Here is a 10,281-nt window from a genome sequence, read left to right on the forward strand (position 1 = left end):
CATGTAAGTGAAACTGTAATGTTTGTCCTCTTGTGACTGCCTTCTATCACTTGGCATAATGCTTTCAAGGTTCATTATGCTGTCAGAATTCCTTTGCTTTTTCAAGGTTGAATAGTGTTCCACTGCATGCACAGGTCACATTTTCCTTCTCTACTTATTCATCACTGGACACCAACACTAGGGTTGTTCTCAAGTCTTGACTATTATGATGCCACTAGGGATACAGGTCTATTCGGATTTTCTATTTCTTCATGATTTAGTATTAGTAGGTTCTGTGTTTTTAGAAATTTGCCTATTTCATCTTGGTTATCCAACTTGTTAGCAGACAATTGTTCATGGCACTCTTACAATTCTTTTTATTTCTGTAGAGTAAGAATAATAGAGTCTTCTATTATTTCTCTGTGCTCAAATATTTATTATTTATTTCCTCATACTAACTTTGGGTTCAGTTTGTTTTCTAGTTCCTTACACTGTAAGTTAGGTTGCTGAAATATTTCTTGTTTTTTAATGGAAGTATTCATAACTGTGGCTCTACCCCCCAGCACTGCTTTCACTTTGTGCCATAAATTTTCATTCATCTCTAAATATATTCTGCTTTCCCTGGTGAATTCCTCTTTAGTCCATTGGCTATTTAAGAGTATGTTTAATTTCCATAAATTTTTAAGTTTTCCAGTTTTTCTTCTATTATTGATTTCTAACTTTATTCCACTGAAATCAGAGAAAATACTTTGCATAATTATCCATGTTTTAAAATGTATTGTGACTTAATTTGTGGCCTAACATATGGTCTATCCTGGAAAATGTCCCATGCACACTTGAGAAGAATATATATCCAGATGGTTAGTCAGTGTTCTGTGTGCGTCTACTGGATCTATTCAGTTTACTGTGTTCTTCAAATCCTTTATTTCCTGACTTATCTTCTGTCAAGCTGATATATTCATTATTGAGAATTGGGTATAGAATTCTTCAGGTACTATTGTAGAATCATCTAATTCTTCCTTCAAGTCTGTTAATTTTTGCTTCATATATTTTGAGTCTGTTATTAAATAAGTGTTCATAATTTTTGTATCTTCTTGCTGTATTGAAATTTTTATTAATACACCTTTTTCTTATTTAAAGTCCATTTTGTTTGATATTAACATAGCCACTTCTCCTCTCTTAGATACTATTTGCATTAAATATCCTCTTCCATTCTTTTACTTCAACCTATTTGTGTCTTTGGAGCCAAAATGGTATCCTGCGGACATCATATAGTTGGATAATGTTTTATCTCCATTCTGCCAACCTCTGACTTTTGATTGGAGAGCTCCAGTCCATTTGCATTTAAAAGAATTACTGAGGAGGGACTTACTCCTGTCATTTTGCCTTTTGTCTCCTACATACCTTGGCAGGTTTTTTTGTCTCTCCTTTGCTACATTATTTTGTGTGTGTATGTGTTTAATTATTTTGTAGTAAAATGTTTAAATTTCTATTTCCTTTTATATATAGTCTTTAGCTTTTTTTTTTTGGTGCTTACCATGGGGATTATATTTAATACATGACAGAACACTCTAATTTGAATTTCTACCAGGTGAACTTTAGTAACATGAAAAAATACTGCTCCTTTAATATAATAGCTCAATGCCCTCACCTTTTCATTGCTGAGGTTACAAAAATACCTCTATATTGTGTCCAAAAACATAAATTAATAATTATTTTAATGTATTAGTCTCTTGTATCATATAGAAACAAAAAGTGAAGTCACTCATCATTGTTACAGCAATTTCTAGCAATACTTTTACAATCATCCATATATTTACTTGTACCAAAATCTTCATCCCTTCATTGTCTTCAGATTATTGACCAGTGTCCTTTCATTTCTACCTGCAGGACTCCGCTTAGCCTTTCTTCAGGAAGAGCTTCCTCAGCTTTTGTTTTCTAGGTAGGTCTTATTTCCTCCCTCACTTTGGAAAAAGTCTGCCAACTGTAGAATTCTTGGTTGGGTTTTTTTCTTCTAGCAAGTTGAATATATTGACCCACTACCTTCTGGCCTCTGATTTCTGATGAGAAATCTGACCAACGGATCACTTGTATGTGATAAGCTGCTTCTCACTTGCAGCTTCCAAAGTTCTCCCTGTCTTTAAGTAGTTCAATTACAATGTGTTTTAGTGTGGCTCTATTTGAGTCCATTCTACCTAAAAGCTTGGTAAGTTTCTTGGATGTTCGTGTCTTTCATTAAATTTGGGGAGTTTTCAGCCATTATTTCTTCAAATATTCTCTATCGCAAAGCATGTTGGTCTGGCTGATGGTGCTCTACAAGGTCCCTTAGGCTCTGTTCACCTCAAATATTTTTATGTCTATTCTGCAGACTCAATAACTCCCTTCGCCTTAGCTTCACATTTGGTGGCTTTGCTCAAATCTATCTTTTAATCTCTCTAGTGAAATTCTCACTTCAGTTAAGTATATTTTCCAGTTCCAGAATTTACTCTATATTTTTTTAAGGTTTTTCATTGTTATTTTCATTTTGTTGATATACTGTTTCTTGTACCTTTTCTATTACCTTCCTTTAGTTCTCTGAGCATCTTTAAAGCTATTGTTTTAAAGTTGTTGTCTCATAAATCTGTCATGTGGGTTTTTTCAGGGAAAATTTCTATTAATTTTTTTCTTCCTTTAAATAGGCAATACTTCCCTGTTTCCTTGTATGCCTTGTGGTTTTTGTTGAAAATATAGTAACTCTGGAAGTCAGACTCTTCCCTCCTCATTCCCTTCTCACCAGGGTTTGCTGGGTTTTTTTGTCTTTTGTTGTTATAGTAGGGTATCTCTCTGTCATTGATCACCCTAAGGTATAAACTTATGATCTTCCTGGGTCACTTCTGAGACTCCCTCTTCTCCTAAGCCTGCAACAGTGACTTTCTAACTTCCTTTGTATGTCCAGTTGCTACTGAATGTACTGGTCCTCAATGTCTGGACTCCAACAAGAAGAAAAAGAGAAACATGGAGGAAAAAAAAGGTACCAATCACCTGGAAGTCACTTCACCTAGAAGAGGGGAGGCTTGCAACAAGGTAGAAATATGCAACAATGGCCACTGTCTCTGCTTGGATCTCTGTGATCTTAAGGAGCAATCAGCACAGATTCCCCCAATATTTGGAGAACAGTGTGCTTCTCTCCAAACTGGCTCCAACAAGTTGCAAGACAAGCTGCGCCAGAAACATGTACACAGCTGCCTGACATGGAGCAGAGACTCGCACTAGGTAGCTGCTACTGTGCTAAGGGATAAAACTGATCAAAGTACCTTACAGTCCAAGCCTTCCCCTGCAAGTTGCTAGCCTTCAATAGAATCCAGAGTACCAAATCAGATAGATTTTGCCAGTGCAACTATTGTCTAGGCAGGCACATTCCTGTTGCTTCTTACTCTTCCATGTTCCCAGAATCCTCTTTCTATTTACAAAGCATTTTAATACTCAGTGCTGTATTTGTATGCAACAAATTGTCACAGTGTGCTACAAAAACAAAGCTTCTATTAAACTGGTACGAGATTACAAGGAATAACTGGAAGAAGTCACTGAATTCGCTTCAGGTGTGGAGTTAACCAACTAACTATAGTAACTTAGGAGTGATCTTAGGTAAGGAAATGGTTAACTCTAGGATTATTATTATTTTTTTTAACTCCAGCGTGTAGTTAGTGCCCTTCACACACAATATCAAAACACAATATCACATCATCCTCCAATTAAAAAAACAAACAAATCAAAACAACCTTCGACATCTCCACATCCTAAATGGAAGAAAAAGTATAAAAGAATGATACATAATGTACTTCACAATATGGTCCTAACGTAACTATCTCCTTTTATTCATACCACAAAATTATAATTTTGACACATTCAATTATCCACCTGTGCCTGGAGTAAGGCTCCCACTGTTCTGTGCTTCCTTGCTCATTTCCCTAACACCACCTCAACCAGGAGTGTCACTTCTGCCCCATTTCATATTCAGCTGCACTCCTGCTCATTTTCCAGTTCTAGCTCAATTCTCTCTTCCTCAGAGAAATCTTTCTAATGTTTACAGGCAAAGTGAGTGAACATCTTCCTCGGGGGTCCCATAATGCTTTTGTATTAGCATATAGTGACTGTTGAATTGTCACAACACTTTTTATTCAAATCTGTATTTCCTCAGCAGTGAAAGCAACATGCACATAACACAGGTACAAGTAATGTGCTAGCTTGAAGAAACACAGACATCTAAAACCCAGGGAATAATAAGATACTCATATTGCTTAAATTCATACATAAGAATTTCTGAAAATATGATTTAGTCACCAGGAACACTTGAGTTCTTCATAAATCTTTTATTTGGTAATATTTTTTTCCACCTTCTCTGCAACTGATTTTTTTTTATTGTGTTAAATATAGCATAAAATTTGCTGTTACCAATTTTAAGTGTACAATTCAGGGGCATTAGTTGCATGTAGAATGTGTTACCGCCCATTATTTCCAAAATGTTTTCACTGCTCTTCATCGCACTGCTGTGAACAGTCGCATACAAGTATCTGTTTGAGTCCTTGTTTTCACTTCTTAACTGCCGAGTTATGTAGCAATTCTACATTTAACATTTTGAGGAATAGCCAAGCTTGTTTCACACGGTGGCTGAACCATTTTACATGTCACCTGTGAGGTCCGAGGCTTCCAGTTACTCCACATTCTTTCCAACACTTGTCAATTTCCATTTTTTAGATAGCAGTACTTGGTAATATTTAATATATAATCTATTACAACTTAAAAGCATCTGAAGTTTTATTTGCACTTAAAATTTTAACCCATTACACTTTTTCAGTAAAAAATGAATCTTAGTTAAAATTTAACTAAAATTCAAGAAGCCCTTCATTTTTGTACATGTAGAGTCTATTCCCATCTTTATTCTCACAAGCTCAGTGCCCCCATTTCCTTTTTACCCACTCCACAAACAGAACTTCCATTCATTTCAACTTAATTAAACGGAACCATTTTGTCAATTTCATTTACTCACATGCTGTTTTTAGAAAGAAGTAAACAAGAAAAAGAAACACGGTAATTTTTCAAACTTCTATAGCAAATATGAAGGATAATCTCTTCCATCTCCAGAATCTGTAATACCATAAGAGGATTTCCTAGTGTGCTTTGAAAAACATTAACTGTAATAAATCATTCTTAATGAAGCAAGGTCAAAGAAAAACTATCTGTTATAATATTTTTCATTCCACTGTAGTTCATGTCATTGCATATTAATGGAAACCTAATCACCTTTCCTAATAAGAACTTTAAACCTTCCTATCACACTGAGAAGGATATTAAATTAGGGTGATACTTCTTTTGTTTTAATAGAATAAATTTAGATAAGCTCTGACATACAAAGGGGCCTTTTCGAATACCTGATTATGAAAAAAGTAAATTATGCCCTAACCCTGAGAGAAAAACTAAATTCTAAATTCTGGTTCTTTAGCTAGGCAAACCATTACTACTAAGTTTAACCCTTCATGAAAAGGCACACAGAAGTTGGGCATGGTAGTGGATACCTATAATCCCAGCTCTTGGGAAACTCAGGCATGAGGGTCGTAAGTTTGAGGCCAGTGTGGCTATATAATGAAACCCTGCCTCAAAAACCAAAATGGAAAAAGAATCCACACAGAGTCCTTCACTCATAGATTATAGATTACTTATCGAATCACTGCAGTTTTGCCAAATGTCCACTGTCTGATGAGTCAATGTGTCAGATAAGCTTCCAGTACTTATGCCAGGAGAGTTTGCTAGAAACTAATCAAAGAGCAGATACCTTTATGAGAGTATGTCTGTTCTAACTCGTGGAGATCAGGCAACAGGTGAATACAGTTTATGCAGCAGTAGGTGAAGAAGTCAAGGACAACCACTTTTCCACACAAATCTTTGTAGACAGAAATAGGCTCTTCTGTGTTCAGCCAGTCCAACCCTGAAATTTACACAGAATAAATTACAATGATTAAAGGAAACAACAGAGATAATTTATGTAAAATTTTCCATTGAAATGTGAATCACTGTTTTTCTAAGACTAGTACTAATAGCCAAACTACCTTAAGATGTGATAGTACTACTTAAACTGTAGCAGTTGAATTATTTTGTTTATAAGAACCACCCTTTTCTACCAATAAACGAGATGCAAGACATGATGTATCTTCATGACTATAGCAGAACAGGTATTTGTGATTGAAGGAAAAGATCAAAAAGGCAGAGATTAAAGAGGGAGGAGAGAAGAAAAGGAGGGAACTGGGCTGGGAAGGGGAGGAACAGGAGATTGAGGATGGAAAAACTGCTATTATAAAGCAATCTGCAAGCATAGCAAGGAGCAGCTATTAAATTTTTTCAGAAATAGTGGAAGAGTCTGTGTGTCATAGGGGTAAAATCCACACATTTAGGCAAAAACAAGGGGAACTATCAAATATTAACAGGCTCTAACTGCATACATAATTAGGTATAAATGGGGTATTGAGAGTGAAGATCAAGCTTAAAAGTAGTAAGATGTGACTAAGCATCAAAAAGGAACAAAGTGTATGTAAGGCTAAACATATAAGATGCCTAAGCCAATCTCATAAAAAAGAAGCGGAAATGTTCTGGAGTTGGGTAAAACCCTAAACACAAAATAAAATATTTTAAATGAAAAGTTAGAAGCAGCATTAATATTGATGAAGATCAAGTTCCCGTCAAAGAAAAATAGGATCTCATTAATCTGTACTTTTGGAAATCAGAAATTATAATTACTTGACTATGATTCAAAAATTTAACTCTGTACTATGAAGAAAGATTTTGCTAAATTAGTATTAAAAGTATAGCATCCCTATTTAACCAATTTAAGAAAACAGTTTATTGCTTATAAATAAATGAAGTTATTAAAACTATTAATTATACCTTGAAGTATTAGGAAATATTTTACAGCAACTAAAAGCAAATGTTGGGTAGAGCAAGTAAATGGCAGATACATTCTAAGACCCTCCCAAACAGATGCCTAAATCTGCCAAAGAACCCTTTCTACCTTAACTGCACATGCACTGTGGCCCTAAGTAACTGCTAGAGTTAGAGGTGTGGCAGCAAAAACAGCATGACTTTTTTTCTTCTTCTTCACAATTTGATGGATAAAAAGGCTCATTCTTACCAAACATCTTAAGAACCTCAACAAGCAATATTTTTTCTCTTATTGAGTGACTTGAGAACTTTCACCTTTCCACTTACAGGAAGCACTTTTTAGCTTCTTTGGCAGATCCAAACTGCTATCCTCACTGCTCTTGTGCTTTAAGGACATTTATTAAGAAAATAAGGGTTACAGGAACACAAGCATTGTGGTATGATCTGAAAACCAAGACAACTAAACGACTAACTGTGGGTAACATGCACAGTATTGATATGCTGCTGAGGGGGTAAATCACGTCACTGGACAAGGGGATATTCACATTCCAGGCAGGACACAGTGGGAAGGCAGACTACTAGAAAGCACATATTTTAAAACTCATGAATTGTGTAACTGTGGAATTTTTTACTTAGTATTTTTAGACCTGGTTGACCTTAGATAAATGAAACCACACATCAAGGGAGACTAATAGCAATTAATGATTAATAACAGTAACGGGAGTTACCCAATTACAGTAAAATTCTAGAAAAAAAGTCAAATCAAATTAGTACCAAATATTAGTGAGGTTTCAGGGTACAGTGAACTCTTATTTATTTATTTATTTATTTATGGCTCTGATAGCTTGCACTTGCTAGGCAGGTGCGTGTCCCCAGCTCTTTTTTGTTTTAGTTATTTTTCAGATAGGGTCTTGCTTTTTTGCCCACAGCAGGCCTGAGATACTCCTACCATGGTAGCCTCCCGTGGGTAGCTGTGATGACAGGAGTTAACTATTGTACTGGACCCTATCGTGAACTCTTAATTATCTATTCTAATAATAGTGTTAATTATAGCCAGATTAAGTGATAATACAGTTAATTATTCCTACTAATTAATGTATATATCATATCCTACTTGCAAGATATTTATCAATCTGTCTTCTATGACTTCTGCAAATGGTCAAGAGCAGTTTAGGTTAAGGGGTGGGAAAAGTTATTTTAGTTATTGTGCTAGGAGCTGATGAGGCTAAATAATGTGTTTTATAATAGCAATAATTATAATAAATACAACAAACAGCTAACATTGAGTAAGTTCCTAGTTAATTAAGAAGTTTACATACATTACCTCCACACAATAACCCTGAAAGGTAAGAACTCAGTCACTGCACTTTACAAGTGAGAAAGTCAATTAACTTGCTCAAAATCACACAGGTAAACAAGAGAGTAACAAAGATTTAATCCCAGGTCTGCCTGAATCCATTCACCATACTGCACTGCCTCCCACAAACATGTGATTGTTCTAAAAAATAAGTATTTTCTTGGTTTATCAGTAAACTATAATCAAAAAGTATAAACATAATTTTATCTCAAAAACTATATGCTTTATTCATTTCTTGCATTTTGTTCTCAATAATCAGGTACAGAAATGAAACCTATTTCATGACTGTGTATGACGTATGAGTCACAGAGGTCAAATGTCATGGTGAGCCAAGCTACTTGGGAGGCTAAAATCGGGAGGATCATGATTTGAGTCCAACCAGGGCAAAAAAAAAAAAAAAAAAAGTTAATGAAACTCCCAACCAATAGCTTGGCAAAATGGTGGCATGCGCCTGTCATCCCAAACTACACAGGGAGCTGAGATTGGGAGGAGCTCAGTTCCAGGCCAGTCTAGGCAAAACAAAAAATAAATTGAAAAATTTGCAAGACCCTGTGTCAACAGAAAAAAGCCAGGTGTGGTGTCTACAGTGGGAAGCTAAAACAGGAGGATCTCAGTTCAGGCCAGCCCAGCAAAACACAAAATAACCAAAGCAAAAAGGACTGAAGCATGGCTCAAGTGGCAGAGTACCTGCCTAACAAGCACTAAGCACGAAGAGTTCAAACCCCAGTACCACCAAAAAGAGTCATACGAATTAAAATGCACCTCCTGTAAATACAAACAGGACTGGACGGTGGCCCGCTTATTTACAGCAGCATACCATACAACTGCCTTCTTACATCGTTTTCGCAAAATATGTGCATATTTATACATACTGATACAGTGTTTCCAAGTTTTTCTGGTGGGATAAGCATTCACGCACCCCATTCGTTCCTAAGAATTCCACACTATTTCAAATCCAGTCTAAGACCAAAAATGGAAGAAAGTAGGTCCTTCTCAAGGCGAGTGCAAAAGGCCTGGAAAGACACAGCAGCCTGCTGTCAGTGGCGGCCCCGACGCACCTCCCGTGAGATGGCTGAACCCTGTCTCAACCATCCGAGTAACTATACGTGCGGTCTCAGTGTCCTGCCGGGCCACCTGCCAACACCAGCAGGTCAAACGGTGCCACTCCTAGCCACAGAGGGGAAAATAAGGTTTCATTTGCAACTTCACCGGGGAGCATCTGTTCCCTGGTGCTCCAGACAATCCCACAGCCAGAACTGACCCAGATGGGAAAAAGTGCAAGCCTCCTGACTCTGAAATACGGTGGGGGCGGGCAACCAGCCCAGGGGTCAGCAGACCACAATCCAACTCTGCACTGCCCAGTTATCAGCTGGGCACGGTGCTCAAACCTTCCCGTGCCTCAGTTTCCCCAGCTGCAAAGCAAGACTAGCAAGGGCTCTGCAGACTGCACTCCAACCCCGCCGGTTATCTGCCGTGCCTCAGTTTCCTTGGCTGTAAAACCAACCCCTCACGGGGGTGCAGGCGGGATTAAGCGAGAACACGCCGGGCGTGGTGGGATGCGGGTGGCAGACAGAAAGCGAGCAGGGCATGCCCGACGGGAGGACACGGATGACCGGGGACGACGCGGCAGGGACATGCCACCATGGAGCGTCTGCTCGGGTAACCTGGGCGGGGGGGTCCCGGGACGGCGCCCACCGACGCCGACCTCACCTTCGGGAAACTCGGGCACCGCCAGGTCCTGCTCCCAGCCGTCCACCTTCTGCAGATACTGGTAGACCAGGCCGTCCTTCTCGGGCTGGGTGACGGCGTCCAGCAGGGCGTACTCCAGCGAGGTCTGCGCGGGCAGCAGGCCCGACAGGCTGCAGCCGCCGCGAGCTCGGGGCGCCGCCATGTTGCGCGGGCTCCAGGCTCCGGGGACGGAAGCGCCGCGGCCTGGCAGGCGGCTTCACGACGGCGTCCCCGCCACGCCCCACCGACCCCACCCCGCGCCACAGGCACTTTTTCCCCCTCTAAGCCTGCGTCCAACTGCCAAAGTC

At 38.7% G+C, this 10,281-nt stretch overlaps 1 protein-coding gene across 1 annotated transcript in view; it reads right to left on the reverse strand.

Moving 5' to 3' along the window:
* Nhlrc2 (NHL repeat containing 2) overlaps window positions 1–10,211 on the reverse strand; it is a 59,649-nt gene extending 49,438 nt beyond the window's left edge. The window contains exons 1-2 of the mRNA XM_020186452.2: window positions 9,956–10,211; window positions 5,789–5,941 (exon numbers count right to left, since the gene is read on the reverse strand). Of these exons, the coding sequence (XP_020042041.1) occupies window positions 5,789–5,941; window positions 9,956–10,136 (334 nt within the window). The 5' untranslated portion in view covers window positions 10,137–10,211. The remainder of the gene's footprint in view (window positions 1–5,788; window positions 5,942–9,955) is intronic.
* Window positions 10,212–10,281: the final 70 nt, after the last annotated feature.

Source organism: Castor canadensis, chromosome 7, assembly GCF_047511655.1.
Source record: "Castor canadensis chromosome 7, mCasCan1.hap1v2, whole genome shotgun sequence".
In the NCBI taxonomy this organism is placed as follows: Eukaryota; Metazoa; Chordata; class Mammalia; order Rodentia; family Castoridae; genus Castor; species Castor canadensis.